This window comes from Megalops cyprinoides, chromosome 5, assembly GCF_013368585.1.
Source record: "Megalops cyprinoides isolate fMegCyp1 chromosome 5, fMegCyp1.pri, whole genome shotgun sequence".
Lineage (NCBI taxonomy): Eukaryota > Metazoa > Chordata > Actinopteri > Elopiformes > Megalopidae > Megalops > Megalops cyprinoides.
In genome coordinates this window covers 34,390,016-34,409,105 of record NC_050587.1, presented here as the reverse complement: position 1 = coordinate 34,409,105, position 19,090 = coordinate 34,390,016, and the positions used below count along the sequence as shown (strand labels likewise).

The window sequence follows — 19,090 nt, the reverse complement described above, 5'->3', positions numbered from 1 at the left end:
ATGTTTAAGATACAGATCATTTCTTAATCATTAAACATGAAATGGCATGTTCTGCTTGAGAGGAATCTCAGAAGAGTTTGAATCTTATAAATAGAAGTGGAAGTAACTGACATCTGATGTTTTTCCACCAGTTTTGCAGTCTTGTTTATTTGCATTGCTATGAAGTTCAGCGCTAAAGTGTCAATGAACAGCCTGCTAGTTCTCTCTGCTTGGTAGTGTGCCTTCTTTTCCCTCCTCAATTAAACAAGAAAAAACAACACTGAGTTTTCAGCATGAGTGTATCTGAGCCCACACTGGGGATTTTGTTTCATAAATGTATTATGAGTCCCTATGTAAAGGAGTGTGGTGTTGCAATGGGATACTCCGGTTTGTACACCGGTAACTTTAGAACGTCAAACGAACACCGTGTAACTTTGTGCTTGGATGTTATCTCCACTTGTAGAGGTTGTCCTCTCATCTGCTCTGATCTGATTTAAAATGAGCGGTTCTGTGTTTAATGTCAGTACAGATATCTGTTCCTTCCGAATGAACAATGGGCAACGATTCCAGGGGCTCTTCGGGAACATTCTAGGGGTCATGCAACGTTCTGATGTCATCATGAGAGATTGCTTGGGAGCTGAGTTCAGGCCTGTGTCAGCCAACTCAATAACCCAATAACGCAAAAGAATGCAATACAGAGATAAAGGACAAACAAAGACAAATATGATACTATTAACTGAATAAATAATTTAATTGATAGATTACAGCTGGTAAAATAACCATGAACTCTTTTCTAAACATTTCTAAACTTTTACTTGGTTAGAGGACACCCCTGTGCAGGATAACTTCCGTGGCCTACAGTATGCTTATTATTTTTACATAGATTGAAATATTCCCTGATTTCAGTACCTGGTTTGATGGTACATCAGTCGTGATCCATCCGGGATACAAAACCTTCCTCTGTTTTGCACTGTTGTCTGACAAACATACTTAATTTGCTCAAGTTGGTGTCTCAAAAGCACTGAGGGTAAAGCAAGGTTTGTGTGTGTTTCATCCAAATGGAGGCCCAGAAGCCAGAATGTTCCGCTCCGCAACGGTAATCACACAAGTTATGATGGAAAGAATTAAATGTCCGCACACCATCAGCTCCGGAAAAGCAATTTATTTTGGAGGTGCACATAGGACATCATTTCGATCTGAGGTGGATCTCCTTCAGAGCAACCTCTTGGTCAGGACACCTCTAAAATAAATTGCTTTTGGGAGCAGATGGTGTGCAAACATTCAATTCTTTCTGTTATACTTCTTTTTGCCCAGCACCTGGAAAAAAACAGGATGTATTTATGTTTATTGTGTATTTCTAACCACACAAATTATGGCTGCTCTCACTCTGCAGTAGAGGGTGGTCATCAAGTCCTAGTCTGTTTGGCTGAAAAAGTTAGGATTCTTTCAAAATTACATGTAAGTGCTGATACTCTAATTATTTCGGTTTCTGGTGTAACCCTAGAAGAGCAAAAGTAGTTTTCTGAGTTCATTCTAGGACATGCATAATGAATGTTATACTTTTCTTGAAATAGAGGTTTCCACAGAGATAGACTGGGGACGTTATGACCACACTGTATATAGAGGAACATCAGAGCAGCCGTTAGTGCCTGAGACTGGTGGCATTGAAGAGTGAGTGCGTGGCTTCTCACTACCACTCTGTCCCTCCCCTGCACCACCCGCCCCCCCCCCCCCCCTCCTACCCCACCACCCCCACTCCACCCAGCTGTCACCCCATGTCAGGAGAGTGCTCCTGTCGGCCCGGCTGGTCGGGGCTTTACTGCAACGAGACGTGCACCCCGGGGTTTTTTGGGGAGTCCTGCCGGCAGGTGTGCCAGTGCCAAAATGGGGCGGACTGCCACAGCGTGACAGGGGAGTGCATCTGTGCTCCCGGGTTCAAGGTGAGTGGCTGGGACTTCTGTAACTACTCTTTGAGTGCCACGTGTAATAACATGCTATATTACACCTTTATTAGCTCTGTAATTAATGGAACACAAGGATGAGGACAGAAGCAATTGGAGAGATATTTGCAGTTTAAAGGGACAGGTGGCAAAGGGAGATCCAATATAATGCATGTAATGATTTTTTTTTTCCAGTGAAGGCTTTCACCCTTCATTTACAGTATACTGCTATTTGTATTGGTGACTAGCAACAGATGTGGACCTCATTTGCACTGGTTTTGCAAAGCAGATGAGTATTGATGTTAGGATTTGAATTTTGGTGTTCTTCTTTCAGGGGCCCAACTGCTCGATCCCTTGCCCCGCCGGGACCCACGGGGCCAACTGCTCGTCCACCTGCAGCTGTAAGAACGGGGCAGTGTGCTCACCTGTGGATGGGGCCTGTTCTTGCAAAGCAGGTAGGGCTCTGATAACCACCCTGCTCATGCAAGCACCCTCAGGAGGGAGATGCTCATCTGATAGCAGGCCTGCCAATTTATAAACTCTGTCAGAATCATTTCGAGATCAATTTGAAGGAAGACCGCAAGTGGGCTTGGGATAGGGCAGCACAGCGGATAGCACAGGGTGCAGTGGCAGATGAGGCAATATCTGTTCTGGCGTGATAAACGCCTTCTTCCTGTGAAAACATTTCTCATTAGAGTGCTTATTTTTCTTAAAGTGAAATTTTTAGAATATGAGTTATAGAAATTTACATGCTTTCTTAATCCAATATCAATATTTTGTATTATTCCTGCAATCCTACTTGTGAAAATAATCTTCCTAACATTCCCATCTGTTAGGATCTGTTAAGGATGAATAAAATGTTTTACATAGTAATTTTGTAATTACTTTTAGGAAGTGATTACAAAAACGTTTTTTTGGACTACACTACAAGTGCCACAGTGTCATTAAAGCATTTCATAACATCAATGTTATCCGGTGCAGTGTCATGTCATGTCAGTAGATGCTTATGAAACAGTGCTACATAAGCATTCGATGACATGACAACCAACAGCACATGTTGGTTGAGTAGTAACGCCGATAATGCTGTCATAAGCTGTAATGAAAATTTCTGAATGTTAATGTCAAGCACCCTGAAGCATTCTGGGAGGAAAAATGCAGGTGAGTTGTGTTATGAGGCTACACTGTCGTGGCGTTGATGTTAGACCGTTATGTTTCCGGTGTGTAGTGCAGTTACGGTGTAGGCGTGTTGTTGGTATGGTTTGTCAGTGATGTTGGTGTGTCCCCTCAGGCTGGCACGGGGTGGACTGCTCCATAAACTGCCCAAGCGGCACCTGGGGCCTAGGCTGCAATCTCACCTGTATGTGTGGAAATGGGGGCGCCTGCAACGCGCTCAACGGTCAGTGCACCTGCGCGCCAGGCTGGAAGGGAGAGAAGTGTGACTCACACTGCCAGGTAAACGCCAGGGATGGGAGTACAGATATCACTGAGTACAGACAATCACACTTAGTACAGACAGTCACTCACAGAATATACAGTCACACCAAGTATATACCATTACTTTAGATATACTGTACAGTAGATAGTCACTCTTGGGATAGTCACTCACAGTACAATTATTTTTACTACAGAAAATACAAACATACTCAGTACAGCTAATCACTGCCAGTAGACAATCCACCTTAATATAATAGGGAGTTCAATCCTCCTGTCATTTAGGGAAATCTTGAAGTCCGTGATTAGCCTGCCTTAAATTCAGCAGGAATTTGAATAGTTAAATTGAACCCTGTCTCTATGCTTCATGAACTGTAACAATGCTATAACAATGCTGACTTTCAGGACCAAAATTGCATATGCTTGTGAAAAGGTAACATGCAGACATTTCCAAGATGTGTTACTTTTATGTTATACAAGCTTTCTCACATTTAACTCTGCTGGTATTACAACAAAATATTTTTTGTCCAATGTGAAATGAATGCTTTACACAAACCCCTCCACTTGAACTGTAGAAAGGCCTTTGTGTAATCTACAAGAATCACATGCCCTTTGGATTAACAACATCTGATGGCTTTGATCCTGAGCTCTGGCTAATTACTTGGCAAATCTACTTCCTCCTAAAAGCTCCACAGCCATAAAGTCAGGACTTTTTATGTTGCTGTTTTGTGTTCGAGAGCCATAGTGCACTAATTTGTAATAGCAGCGTCATCATTCAGTTTGTTAAAAAGCGATCCATTCGCATCCAACTGTAACAGGGAGGAAATGAATAATTACTTCGAGACTAAAATGAGGATAACAGAATTAAGAGCTGGGGGGTATGTGCCAGAATTGCTGAAATTCCTAAAATTCCAAAGGAAAGCCTAAAAACTGTACGGTCGTTCAGTGTAAAAATGAATCATGTCGTCAGTTTAACCTCTAGGGGTTAAGTGCAGTCACTAAGTTTGTTGAATAGTATGGCTTGTTTCTTTGTGTATCACAAGTGAGGACATATGGCCTTCTCTGACATGTCCCGGGGCTGTGGAAGTTACAGACTGCTTTGAGTGAACAGGACCGGTCTAACGTCCTGTTCAACCAAGCTTTTCATAATGCAACGCTCTCATAAAGGGCCCTTCATCAATCAGCTATGGTCTGCATTTATGTGGCATTGTTCAAGGAACCCAAAGTGACTCAGCGTAAACACCCCTAGCATGTATGACTCTGCTTGGCGCTGCACAGCAGCCATTTTGTTCTAGAACACTCGCCACACATGACAACAACACAAAAAAGGAGTTACGTTTTTATTATTTTGCGGTTTTGCATAAACTTTTGCATTCCCTGAGCTGGTAATGGTGTATGAATACTGTGAAATTACACTCATACTAAAATCAAAACTTCTCAAAAACCAAGGAAGAAGAGCAATGCAATTCCAGTGAATCTGGGTGCTAGAGTGGTGGCATTTGCCCTATGCACAAAGTGGCAAGTAACCCTCTGGAGCAAACTAGTGTCTAAATCAGGCTACCAGCCTACAACCCTCTGTGTGGGTCTCAAGCCCCTGCTGTTCCTTTCAGGATGGAACCTATGGGATGGACTGCAGGGAGCGCTGCGACTGTAGCCATGCCGACGGGTGTCACCCGGCCACGGGGTACTGCCGCTGCCTGGCTGGGTGGACAGGTGAGTCGCATTTCGCAGTCACATGACCAAGCCCATCCGTCTCTCATTACTATGCCTAGTCTACCTGTGTTTAGGTAGCTGAGAAAGTGTCTGTTCTGGTGCTGTGTGTGTGTGTGTGTGTGTGTGAGTGTGCGTGTGTGTGCATGTGTTTGTGCGTGTGTGTACGTGTGTGTGTGTGTGTGTGTGGAGGATTACATGGGTAAATCACAAAGGTTTTCAGATGTTTTTACCCACGCAGATGTTGGCTATTTCTAAGACACGCACACAGTGCACTATATATTCCTCCTGCACCTGTAATTTTGAAGAGGCAGAAGGAACATACTGTTCTATTATAAACATTCTATTCTCTCTTTCTCACTCTGTAAAAATAGCCTCTGCTGTCTGACTGTAATACATGAGGATGATGCATGACCCGTTCATGCAGGTGGTGTCGGTACTTTCTCTTCCTTATTCCCCATGTCTGAAGACTCATCAGTTTGTGCAGCACCTCCATTTTGGGCAGTTTAAGTCTTAACTAAGTCATGAGCTTGAACTAATTAAGAGAACTGGGTGAAGTGTTGCAGCGCTCAGGCTTAAGCCAGGCCTAGTGGGATTGTAGTCACCTGCTACCGTGCCTGTGCAGGTAATGATCTGTATGGAATGTGCCGTATGGAGAGGAGTTCAGCTGGAGACAGAGGGGAACAATATGTGAAGTCAAAACCACAGATCCTACACAAGAATCTGCACTGTTTCACAGATATGGATCGCAAAGTATGAATTTGGTCAGTCCATGTAAGCACAATTATTAATGGTGAAAATAAGTTGACGCAGCTCAATAGAGTGTTATTTCTGTTGGTTTATAACATATAGAACCAGCATGTCCTGGTTTCGGGCTTCCATTTAGTCCAGGGGGCAGGGAAAGAATGAACCACACACTGTATGTAGTGAGTAGGTTTTGCAGACTATGTGAAAATGGAGCACTTTTCTGTATCTGATACAGTGCGCCAGCCCAGAGACACACTCACCCCACCCAGGCAATGCCAGTGGCATGCAGTTTTAAAACTGAAGCAAGGTGGGGCATGCATGAGTGACTGGTTCAGCTCAAGGTCAGTACTTTGACGTTGGATTCAACCCCTCAACCTTCTGCATATAAGCCCAGTTCAGCTGCAGTATACTGCACCAACTCATCTTTCTCAAACATGCATGGCCTTGTTGAATGGAAGAAGAGACAGAGAAGAAAAAAAGGAAAAAAATCTTGGAACATCTGAAAGGTTTCTTGTCTTTAGTTCACACGAGCCCCAGAGTGGAGAGATTTCATCAGAATCATTTGTTTGATTATACAAGTTCAGCTGTTCTTACTTCCGAAATGGAAATGGAAAGTGGGATCTGTGAGCCGCAGTTCTGTGCCAATTCCTTAATTATCTGTCCATAGTTAGAGCTGCACTACTCTAAATCTGTACTTCTGTTTATTAATGTACAATACAGCATATTTATATGTACTTTGAATTAATATAAGCAAACAGGAACATTGTTTTCAGTTCTTAAAAGTCATCACAAAGTGAAATTAACCAAAAAATATCAGGAAATGAACCTGCATATATTTGTGCCTCAAAGTTAATGACGAAGTGCTGTGGCAGACAGACTGAATACCCTTCTCAGTCACACTAATCACAGCAGTTAATGTCATCTAACTCATAAGTTGTCTGGTCCACCCGCTTGTTTGAGTTTGAGCTGAATTTTGTCATTGATTAGTGTGGTGAACTTACAGAGCAATTTTCTCGGCTGTGAGAAAGCTGGAATGCATTGGAGGAGGTGGTGAAATCTACCTTTATCTCGCCTGGAGCAGAGAGCAGCAGTGGCATATTTAATTGAAACAATAGCTTAATCAACCTCAATTATCTGCCCAATTAGTCAGACTAATTACAGTCAGAGTCAAATTGGAACACAGTCTTAAAGACAGAACAGTCTAAGGTCCTGAGATGTGATTTTTTTTTTTTTACCTTTTTCATCCGCGGTTCATGGTTTTCACTTAAAGGTAGACATAAGTCCATGATACATTTGTACTTATCTGCGGATTTCTCTACCAGAAAATGGTAGATGTATTGTGGATTGTTAAAAATGCCGAAAAGCATCAGTCAGCTCCTTGACCCAATAAAGCTCTGATTTTCAGACCTTTCACTTCATAATGGGATTGACGTAACACCAAAACCTCAGAGTTGGGTGCAATAGGATGCAATAATTATTTTTACCTCCTCCGGGGATAGGTGAACCATAGGCTATGGTATAATCCCTGTCTGCCTGTCTGTAATATTATCTCCATGGCAGGAGATAATATTTGGAAATGTGTTAATTTATTAAGTGGTGCACTGCGTGTGCCCATTCTATAGCTGATTAATGCAGTCACTGTTTTTGACCGTCAAAGAGTACCATTACACAAACATACACACACACACACACACACACACACACACACACACACACACACACGCGCACGCACATACACTTTTTATTTATTTGTTTATTTATTTCATGTAGGGGGCTATTTTGAATCGATAACTCAATCGATCGACTAAATGGTTTCAGGTTACCTGCAGATGATGTTGTTTTTTTAACGAGTGGGATTTGAAGTCGGTGTTCCCCCCTAATTTGAATAAAACAACAGCGGGACTTCAGTGTTCCCGAAGGCGGTGTTGACTCGGCGAGGCTGAGACGCTCTGGAGAGTTCCTCCTCCTCCGGTCCGCACGCGGGCGGAATACTGATCGCGCTGCTCGGCCCGCCGCGCCTCAGCCCGCCGCACACACAGGCATTTCTTCGGGGCTGCTTAGCCGGAGTTTATCGCCAGCATTCCGCCATCACCTAGCAACGCGCGCAGCCCTTCAAAGGGCCCTTTGTCCCGCGCCTTGGCACTGCGCTCCATCACAATGTTGCTTATCACCAGCAAAGCGCCAAACAGCCCACAGAAGAGAGTGAGTGTGTGTGTGTGTGTGTGTGTTTGTGTGTGTATGTGTATTCGTGTGGGTGTGTGTGTGTGAGAGAGAGAGGGAGCGAGAGGGGGGGGAGAGAAAGAGAGAGAAAGAGAGACTGCTTACTTTTTATAAAGGATAAAAAGAACCAGATTCTTATATGGTTTCGTCGAATTTTGGCATGCAACCCACAGATGGCGGGTGGCGGGAGTTTTTTTCAAGAGTTTGTCAACTGTCAAAACAGCGGGAATAACAGAATTAGCACTGTCCTGGGCAGCTCCATCTCTCTGTGCCGTGTGTCCACCCTGCCTTTGTCTCCCCGGCTCACTGGGAATGTGTAATTGAGTAATGCAAAGCGCTCTCAATAGTGTCTAATCTCCACATTGAAACTGTCGCTCCCCCAACCCCCCCTTCAGACTGCTTCCAAAGGTGTTCTTTTGTCATTTATATAACTGGATTGTAATAGTCTGAGACTCATCTTGTCATACAATATATTTAGCCGTTAGCTGTGTGTGGTTCACCTGGCTTTTTCTTCTTGTTGTAAACCTAAAGAGGGCCAGAAAATGAATGTTTGGAAATGCAGGTGTGTTTCTTTTTATTGTTAACATGCTTCAGAATACATATTCTTCACTAGCCTCAGAAGCGTAGTTACAGATCATTCTGTTGTAAAAGTTTGAGCAAAAACAACATCCTTTTGAAGACTATCATGGAACTTTGAAACATCAAGGATTATGAACAAGTGATTTTTAAGGTGATATTTCCAATGTCTCTGAGGATAATTTCCCTTTTTATTGTCCCCCCTAATGTGCTGTATCAAATCAATGACAGAGCACATGAAGAATGTGGCCACACAGACTAAATTTTACTCACTGCCAAAATTGCTGCAGTAAATCTAATCACATTACTCACTACTCATAGACTTTTATCAGAAAAGAAAATACAAATTTTAAAAAAGAGAGAGACAAGTTCAAATCTGATGGCATTTCAATATGACACAGCTCAGCCGAATTGGAGCTATATTTGCAAAAGATCGTGTAGTAATCTACATTCATCAAAAAGTTGAAATTGCTTTTTTGTTATAATGAAAAAATGACAGAAACTGACAGTTAATGCTAAAACACTTTGGGAAGGTGATTTTTAAAATTAAGGTAGAGGGTGATCAGGTCAGAGCACTTTTTATCTGAAAGTTTCAGCAAAACAACAGAACGGCTCGTCTGTGTTTTATAAGTGCTTCATCGTTACATTCCTCTTTGTGGAAGCAGAGTTTTGACTCGACATGGAACGTTAGCACGTCTGGGGACACTAACACAGTCTGGCAAGTGCCTTGCCCTGAACGAACCGTAATCAGGAAATGGATCACGCTAATTAACAGATTAGCCAGGCAAGGCTTTTCAGTGTGGCTTTCATCTTGAGGGGGGGCCTCCATGCATCTGCCCTCCGAAATACGTGCAGCTCCACGTCCCCGACAGCACCTATTCAACCTGAAATTTAATGGTCACGTAAACAGATAAAATGCATCTGAGAACATTGAGTTCTCAGACAGTCGGTTGACTTGTCTACCCTTGAGCGAGCTGTTCTCGGAGACAGCTGAGTGGGACAAGAGAGAAATGGCTCTCTTTTAAGCCAGCCAGGGAGAATTCCTCCAATCAGAGCTTTCCATCAGTGTTGGAGTGACACAGAACACACGCACACACACAAACATTGAATTCAACTAAACTGCAAGGGCATTTTAAAGAAAAGTGCTGTTCAACCAATAAAAAAAACCCTCTCCCAGCTTAAAATGGCCCCTGGATTCAGGCTGTTTTAACAGAAACAGTTGTTTTGTTATTTTTTGTTTTTTTGATTGAATAGCACTTTAGCTAAAGATGACCTGGCTGTTCTGATTGGGTGCAGCTGGTGGTCATCTCGTCAGGTGTGTAAATGCAGTGGAGGGATTGGGGTGATCAGAGCTTTGGTGTGAGGATGGCCCCATGTTCTTGCTTTTCAAGGGATTCACTGCGACAGCGTCTGCGCCGAGGGCCGATGGGGGCCCAACTGCTCGCTCCCCTGCAACTGCAAAAACGGGGCGTCCTGCTCCCCTGACGAGGGAACGTGCGAGTGCGCACCTGGGTACCGAGGGACCACCTGCCAGCGCAGTGAGTAGCCCTCCCCTGGCTCCATGCACGCGGGGCGTCCCGGGCGCAGCGGGTCGCCTGATTTTTCCTGGAGCATCTCCTCGTCCCATCGGGTTCGCCCCTTGATCAAGTTTCATTACGCAGTTCAGACTGCAGTCAGTGCGTTGAAAGGGTGTCACAGTTAATGCTGTTCGCTGCTACAGTGATGAGCTCCTCTAGGCAGCCATAGGCGCAGAGCTACCTCAAAGGACCCTTTGGTGTTTGACACTGAAATCATGTTCCTTCTCATGTGGCCTGTCTGGTTTAATAAATCCACCCACTACTAATAATATATTAACTCAATGTACTATTGGTATGTTCACCTGACAGAGCACCCCTGCATAACCTTAGTCCTGTCCTTAGTGAATCACATGCAAGCGCTGTGTAATAAGGCATAAACATAAACAGGTGGCACGCCCATCCTGCGTGTAACGGGCCAATCCCACACTTTGTTATTGCAGTCTGCTCGCCGGGGTATTTTGGCCACCGCTGCAGCCAGGCATGTCCGCAGTGCGTGCACAGCAACGGGCCCTGCCATCACGTCACCGGCCAGTGCGACTGTCTGCCAGGGTTCAAAGGGGCCCTCTGCAACGAAGGTGAGAGATGGGTCTACATCGCCAGCACACACAGGTCCAAGGGCTCTTTGCGCTGATGAAACTGTCTTTATTATCACCCTGGTGTTATTGATGAAGATGGGTTTATCTTGATCAAAACCCCAGCATTACTGAAGATTACAGTGAGATCCAGATTTTGTTTGTTTTTAATTTTTCTGTCACTATATTATTTTCTTATCCGTTAACCAGACCAGCTTACATTACTTGCATATCATCCATTTATACAGCTGGCAAGTCAGGTTATATACCTTGCACAATGGTACAACTGAAGTATCCCATCTAGGAGTCAAACTGGCAATCTCTGCGTTACAAGCCCTGCTCCGTATCATTATGTCATACTGCTGCCTTATGTCGTTGGCAGTATCACTGACTTGTTCTAACTGAATGATTCTTTTTAACATTGTGAGGGTTGGTATGTGTGCACACACAAGTGTATGTTTCTTACAGTTTTTCACCTGTCTCGTGTCTTTTTTAACAGTGTGCCCCAGTGGCAGATTTGGCAAGAACTGTGCCGGGGTCTGCACCTGCACCAACAACGGCACCTGCAACCCCATCGACGGGTCCTGCCAATGTTACCCTGGCTGGATCGGTAGCGACTGCTCCCAGCGTGAGTGTTCCCTTCTTTCCAGAACAATCTCTACCGCTCTGCAGTGCCAGACGCACTTCAGTGCATTTCAGAGTACATCAGACCGCATCTGAACACGTGTCGATACTTCGCACAGTGCTCTAATGACAGGCAGCACGCTGAACAGAGACGAGCTGTTACAGTAATCAAACGTTTCCACCGCTAACGTCGCCGTTAAAGTTTAGTACGCTTTTCTTACTGGTCTGTACTTCCTTGGCATCGAGCCCGGCACTTTTGTGTGGCGGGTCCATGGTTGCTTGGCAGAGTGACAGATATTTACATGCAAAGCTGTGTTCAGTATGTGCCTCCATACAAAAACTAAAGAGTGGAGGGACAGAGAAGTGGCCATTAGTCACATTTCTGAATAGTCCCAAATCAACCCCATGATTTCAAAGCAGTCGCAGACCACAACGGTCATGAATTATCTTGAGAAGGCGATAGCTTAAGCAGCCTCTCATAAACCGCGCTCTGTGTAGGACCGTATTTGTCCTCTCAGTCTCTTTAGCAGCGGTCCTGATGGTTCACCAGTGTCCTCTAAGGTTTCAAACAGGTGCTCTATGGACCGCGCCCCCTTGGCACGAGAGATTCTAGAGCCTGTCTGTGCTTAATGTCACGGGACTTGATTTACGGGTCACTGACACCTTTAGCATAGCAGTGACATAATTATGCGGCCGGTCCTGGCTCGGTTACCGCGGCGGGTCTTTTCCCCGGTGCTGAATGCTGATCCTGACAGGCACCCGTCTCTCATCGGAAGCCAGGAATACCGGAACTCCTCAACACAGCTGTCTTCAGCATGCTCTCTGCTCTGAGTCCAGAGCTATGAGTTTCTTAGTGTGGCAAGCTCGTTAAGTTCCTTAAATGACATTTGTCAGCACTCTACCGTGTCTCTGAATGATGTATTCTAGCAAGGAACGTTTTCCAAAATAAGGAATTCTCTCGGTGGTTCATTATATGATGCGCTCGGGGCTAGCAGCTTGTGAAAACACACGAAGAGCATAGAGAGTGTGTTTTGGCTGCCCCCTGCTGGCCATATGTTGTACTGCATTGCTTGGTTGGCATCATGTTGTGCACAAATGTACAAGAACAGACAAACAAACACCCCCCCCAAACACACACACACACAAACAGAACCTTAAACCACTGTGGCGAAAAGCATTTTGAAAAGCGCCCTTGTTCTTCAGCCTGCCCTCCAGGACAATGGGGACCCAACTGCATCCACACGTGCAACTGCCACAACGGGGCCTTCTGCAGCGCCTACGACGGAGAGTGCAAGTGCACCCCGGGCTGGACGGGCCTCTACTGCACACAGCGTGAGTCTCGGAGACACCGTCTCAAAGCAACACGCACCCCTCTGTCTGTCTGTCCCCCTCCATCCCATCTCTCCCTTTAGCCTGTCCTCGGTATCACACCAGCACAACACCTGTTCGTCCCCTCTGATCCATCCGTGTTCCATTCTGGTTCGGCTCAGGTGTTCCAGGCACCGTTACCACGGCTGCGCATAAGGATTCCATATTCCATTAAACGGAGGAGCTAATGGAATTCTAGGGTGCTATTTATCTTGAACTGAAGGTGTTCTGGTGATGGAACTTTAGGTTTTAACAATGCAGGGGTGGAACTTTTATGCTCCAAGACTCCATCATCCTGGTTTCAGCTGATACAGTGTCTTTGATTGCAGTCTACTGTGGAATCTGTTTCACCTTAGCACCATAAAAAATAATTACAGAAATGAACATACCGAGCAGCAATTGCATGCTGTTGTTGAAAGCGACTCATCTGAACGCTTTGCAGGCTGCCCGTTGGGTTACTACGGCAAGGACTGTTCCCAGACCTGCCAGTGTCAGAACGGGGCGGACTGTGACCACATCTCCGGCCAGTGCACCTGCCGCACCGGGTTCATGGGCCGGCACTGCGAGCAGAGTGAGTAGAACGCACCATGCACCCGGAGCATTATGGGTAATCAGGAGAATGACTTGTGATATGCAGGGGTTCAGGGGGTAGGCTGAGCACATGCAAAGACACTGTTCCTCATAATCAGCTCATCACGTTGCAGGAGAACCCTGGTGCTGCATTTAACCCCTCAAAGCCAACCTCTACAATACAAGACATCCTTGTGCAGTGTATATATTGATAGCTTGATCTGTGAACATTCACCTTTTAGGAAATAAACGGACATCCTGTCTTTTTCCATATGTTGAACCTAAATAAGTAGAACTTAATGTATGATAACTGTTTGTTCATTAAAGCCATTTATTTTAAGAAATTTATCTTTTCATAAAGACAATGGTGCGGATATACCTTGGACTCAGACACTGTCCTCTGCATAATGCTGAAATAAATTGTTTTCTGAGCAGACACTCTGCAGACATTTGGTCTCTCCTGTACCATTCATCTCTCAGCATGTACAGGGAAACTGTGGGACATGTTCAGTGCTCTTCTCTCATCTGCTCTCTCTTTCTCTCTCTCTCTCTCCCTCTCTCTCTCTCTCTCTCTCTCTCTCTCTCTCTCTCTGCATCCCAGAGTGTCCCCCGGGTTCCTACGGCTACGGCTGCCGACAGGTGTGCGACTGCCTGAACAACTCCACCTGCGACCACATGACAGGCACCTGCTACTGCAACCCCGGCTGGAAGGGGGCCAGGTGTGACCAAGGTAAGGGAAGCCACCTCTCAAGGCAATTCACAGCAGGACAACTACAGACATGCCCAGATCAAAAGACATGTTCCAGAAGGTTTCTACAGCGGGAGGTCTGTAAGGGATAGCTTGATGTTCTGTACATTTAGCCATCCAGTCTAAGGCATTCATAATGACAGAGATCAAATTGTGCATTCTGGGAGGTGTCTGTTACAGGAGTTTCTCAGCCACTGAAACACTTCCAAGGACAACATTTGAAAATAGAAACAAACAGTGGGTGATGATCGACAAAGTGATTCAGCAACGAAAAAGAATTAAACAAGTTGCACTCCTAAAATCATAACTCCACGACTGACAGCTATGCCCCTGTCTCTCCCCAGCCGGAGTCATCATCGTGGGCAACCTCAACAGCCTGACCAGCGCGGCAGTGCCAGTGGACTCCTACCAGATCGGCGCCATCACGGGCATCATCGTCCTGGTGCTCCTGGTGCTCTTCCTCCTCCTCCTCTTCATCATCTACCGGAAGAAACAGAAGGGCAAGGAGCCCGCCATGCCCGCCGTCACGTACACGCCCGCCATGCGCGTCATGAACACCGACTACACCATCGCAGGTACCCGCCGCCTGCTGGAACTTTCTACACTTCTGTTTCTCCTCCCGGCTAGAATCTGATAAGAAATAAGTTCTCAGTTTTACAGCTTTGTTTCAACCTCAGAATTCAATATTCACCCCTCTTTTTCAACACATTACATTTTTGTCATTTAACAGATGCTCTTATCCAGAGCCACTTACATAGATTTTTACATGTTATCCATTCATTTTGCATGTTATCCATGGTTCCTTGGTGCAGCAGGAATGCAACAAACCAGCAACCTTTCAGCACTAAGCTATGATGTCACCCCACACACAAGGCATATTTTGTCCATGAAAAAGTTCTGCTGAGGTTGTGGCTATTTTAATGATTGAGGACTTGGTGAGTTTTTTGAAGTGTCCCTTCTCATGTTATTTCAGAAACGCTCCCACAGACCAGCGAGGGACACCCTAACAGCAACTACTTCTCCAACCCCAGCTACCACACTCTCACCCAGTGCACCAGTCCGCCCCACGTCAACAACATCCCCTACGGGAAGGTGAGACGTCTCAAACATGCTGGAGAGAGAACACCACCAGCCACAAAGGCCACGTCTGGGGGGGGTCATAAAGCCACATTCGTTAAATTAAAATTCATTAAATGCATTTGCAATACCGTTTGGCTGACCTTGTTGGTCTTGTTACTAGCATTGCTAATGATATGCGTTTGCAATATCATTTGGGATACCTTGTTGGTGTCCTTATTAGGCAGTTTTGAATGATATTGATTAAGTGTTAGTGGTTAGTAAGTGGTATAAGTTTCAATGCTTCAGTTTCTCTTGAAAAAATGTTGGGTCAAATCAGTATTTTTAGCATTGTAATTGGTTTCTTATGGGGGTCAAGGGTCAGGTGAGGTTGCTCTCCGCTGCTGTCCTACCTTACCATGGGTTAACTAGCGGTTGTTCTCAACGTGACCGCAGGCCAAGAACAACCAGCTGTTTGTGAACCTGAAGAACATGGACCACAGGAAGAGGCCCCCGATGATGGACCACACGGGAACGCTGCCGGCGGACTGGAAGCAGGGTGGCTGCTTCAACGAGCTGGGTGAGTCGCCCGGGTGCCCAGCAACAGCGGGGCGAGTGACATTATTGGCATTTAGCAGACACTCTTTCCCAGAACGACTTACACCAGTTACAATGTTATCCATTTATACAGCTGGATATTTACTGGGGCAGTTGGGGGTTAAGTACCTTGCCCAAGTGTACAACAGCAGTGCCCCAGCAGGGAATCGAACTGGCGACCTTTTGGTCACGAGTCCTGCTCCTGAACCTCTATGCTACACTGCCACCCCACACTGCGCCCCCCGCACCCCCCACTTTAAGACATCTAAAGTAATAATAAGCAGGATAATCACCTTGCTGACCACGTAAACACTTCAACTAGATGAATGTCTGTGTCAGAGTCTGTTCAGCATGGAACTGTCTGTACAGTTACTAGTTTTGCTTTTATCGTCTCAGGCTCCGCGGGCTGATTAGGACGCCCCGCCACCTCCTGTGAGGAGAAAATCCGTTTCAGGCTAATATTTCAGTTGCTGCTTGTTAAGCCCCTCTCTCGGTTTTTATTTATTTATTTTTTTTTTTTTTTCATCCCAGCGTCGCTGGTTGAATTGAATCCATTATGAGGGAAAGGGAAGAGGCTCTTTGATGTTGTGGCGGAGAGCTCACGAACGTTCATCCTTGCGCTGCCGTGGCCTGTGTCAGCGCACGTTTCCTGGAGTGAACCCTCCTACAACACAATAAAGCCTAATGCAGCATGGCATAACATGAGTCTACACAGTGCAAGTGTTTTCCGGTTTTCCGGGTATTAGAATACTTATTATATTTGGAAGAGTTATATAATTATGATGCTGTATTCACTCGATTCTGGGTCTCTCCCGGCGTTCAAGCCGCAGGTTAAATCTGTATGCACCGTCGCAGAAAAACAAATTAAACCCAGAATCAACAAATAATAACTGGAGCGCTGTCTGTGAAATCTGAGAAACTGTTTCTCTATTAAAATTTTGCGACTGAGAGTTTTTTTTAATGAGTGTGTATGATCCTAGGACCCCCTTGTAATGTGGGCTGAGCCTTTTTGCATTCAGAAGGGGGTGCCATCATGTTAATGAAAAGGGTTGTGCGCTTTCAATTAATTCTCTGCAGACGACGTGTTCATCTCTGTTCTTTTATGCCAACAGGAGCTTTTGGAGTTGACAGACGGTACATGGGGAAATCTCTCAGAGGTAAGAATATGCTTCCAACATTGGCTGAAAAGGGGGAAGAAAGAGGGGTAAAATAATTCGTCAGTTTGTTTATTTCACATCTGTTTGAAATATCAGACGTGGTCTGTGTATGCAGTGACTGACACCTGACCGCGATCTCCTTTCGCCCCTGGTTAGATTTGGTGAAGGGGACCCCCTACCACGCCAGCTCCTGTTCCCTCAACAGCTCGGAGAACCCCTACGCCACCATCAAGGACCCGCCCCTCCTCATTCCCAAGAACACTGAGTGCGGCTACGTGGAGATGAAGTCGCCGGCACGGCGGGACTCACCCTATGCCGAGATCCACAACTCGGGGCCAACCAACAAGAATGTCTACGAAGTCGGTGAGGAGCCAGGGGCCGAGTTCCTGCAGAGCCTGAGCTATGCTAATCCTGTTTCAGTGCCTGCTGTGCATGCCTCTCTACCAGTGCAGTAATGTCATTTATCAACACTCAAATGAGAAGACAGATGTTGGCGAAGCTAATGACAAAGGGCAATAGCAGTTAGATTGAATGCCCACCCTAGAGTCAATGTGAAGGGCCTTTGATAAAACAGAACTATGAGACCAGCTCAAAAAGATGCCATAGGTTGTGTGTTGACAGCATATGATCTACAGCCAGAAATAGAAGTGGAATGTAAGCATGTAGTGATAACAGTGATGTTTCTTTCCAGAGCCCACTGTCAATGTCGTCCACACACCGACCAACAACAACAACAACGCCCCCTTTGGCCAGGACCCGTACGACCTACCAAAGAACAGCCACATCCCCTGCCATTATGACATCCTTCCTCCACGGGACAGCCCGCCCTCACCCCACAAGGAGCTGGGCAGCGAATGAGTGCTAAGAGACACAAAGAGACCACACCCTCTTACAATGGCTCAGCCAATCGATGGCCTTCGCTAATTGGCAATTCGCTCACTTGCTGCATATCTCTTGAGAATTATATTAATTGTTTTTTTTTATTACTGTTTTTTTTGTTACTATCACTATAATCATTCTTAATCTTGCTTTTCTGAGAAGAACTTTACCTTCACCTAGATTTTCACACTCTGAAGATTTGTGTTCACTGTCAACTTAAAACAACAACAAAAAAAGAGAAACACGGTGTGATGAGGTCAATGTACAGAACGAGGAGACCGGAATATGTTTTCACACTTCCTCTTTTTATGATCCAGTTTTCTAGATATATAACATATATATATCTAGCCATATAACAGTCATGCTTCAAATATTCAAGCCATTCCGCTCCTCGATAACACATATCACTTGCCGTTACTATAGAGTACCAGTACAAACAAACCTCAGTTTATTTTTTATAACAATGAAATGAACATATACAGTATTAGTCCTTAGGTAAGCAGGATTACAAGCTTGAATGCCAGTATAGTTGCTTTACTTTTTTTGCATTTTTTCCTTTAGGAAGAGTGGCTCATAGTACTGTTCTTCGCGTATGTGAAGTCATTTTTACGTTACTGTTTTTTTTTTGTTGTTGTTGAAAATGCTTAATCACATTTAGTTTGCAAATGATTGATCGATACTAAAGTTAACCAAAGGACGAAGTGCCATGCTAAGGCTGTTCCTCTGCTGGCTCCCCCTACTGGACATCATGGGGCAGGCGTGAATCCACGCCGCAGGCCTGGGCCAATCAGTACAAGTCACTGCAATTCAAAGGGGTCACAAATTCTCCTTCAAGTTGACAAATAGGCATGCTGATTTCTCTCTCAATTTCAATTACACAAAGCATTTGTGTTTAAACTGTAGCAACAAATGCGTTTGTGATGAGATGCATGTTGAAGAAATTCTCAAAGCTTGCCCTGCTTAGGAATTAGGAATTTTCTGATTATGGCAAGACCCACAGCCTCAGATGCATCTTTTCAAAATTCTAGCATATGAAGATTATGCTTAAGCTGGACTTTTGCATTACAATGTGGAAAAAAAATTAAACAAAAAACAGATTAAAAAAAAGACAAAATTATATTTGTTTAATGATGTTGGATTTGTCTGCATCGTTTTCTTTTTTTCATTAAAGATTTGTATGTCTATATATGTATTTTTCCTGTATGACAATTTTCTTTTATACTGAATGGCATGAGGGCAGCAACTAGTCTTAAACTATTCTGAGCCAGATTAGATACAATCGTTGTGTAAAGATGATGTATATAGCTGTAAATCACTTTAAACCGGATGAGAAGTGATG

At 44.9% G+C, this 19,090-nt stretch overlaps 1 protein-coding gene across 1 annotated transcript in view; it reads left to right on the top strand.

Annotated features, from left to right (window-relative positions):
* megf10 (multiple EGF-like-domains 10) overlaps positions 1–17,858 on the top strand; it is a 65,243-nt gene extending 47,385 nt beyond the window's left edge. The window contains exons 10-25 of the mRNA XM_036528646.1: positions 1,745–1,919; positions 2,254–2,374; positions 3,208–3,371; positions 4,961–5,063; positions 9,995–10,141; positions 10,621–10,755; positions 11,252–11,380; positions 12,580–12,708; positions 13,187–13,315; positions 13,916–14,044; positions 14,407–14,637; positions 15,036–15,154; positions 15,575–15,698; positions 16,828–16,872; positions 17,029–17,235; positions 17,564–17,858. Coding sequence (XP_036384539.1) covers positions 1,745–1,919; positions 2,254–2,374; positions 3,208–3,371; positions 4,961–5,063; positions 9,995–10,141; positions 10,621–10,755; positions 11,252–11,380; positions 12,580–12,708; positions 13,187–13,315; positions 13,916–14,044; positions 14,407–14,637; positions 15,036–15,154; positions 15,575–15,698; positions 16,828–16,872; positions 17,029–17,235; positions 17,564–17,730 — 2,254 coding nt within the window. The 3' untranslated portion in view covers positions 17,731–17,858. The remainder of the gene's footprint in view (positions 1–1,744; positions 1,920–2,253; positions 2,375–3,207; positions 3,372–4,960; positions 5,064–9,994; positions 10,142–10,620; positions 10,756–11,251; positions 11,381–12,579; positions 12,709–13,186; positions 13,316–13,915; positions 14,045–14,406; positions 14,638–15,035; positions 15,155–15,574; positions 15,699–16,827; positions 16,873–17,028; positions 17,236–17,563) is intronic.
* Positions 17,859–19,090: the final 1,232 nt, after the last annotated feature.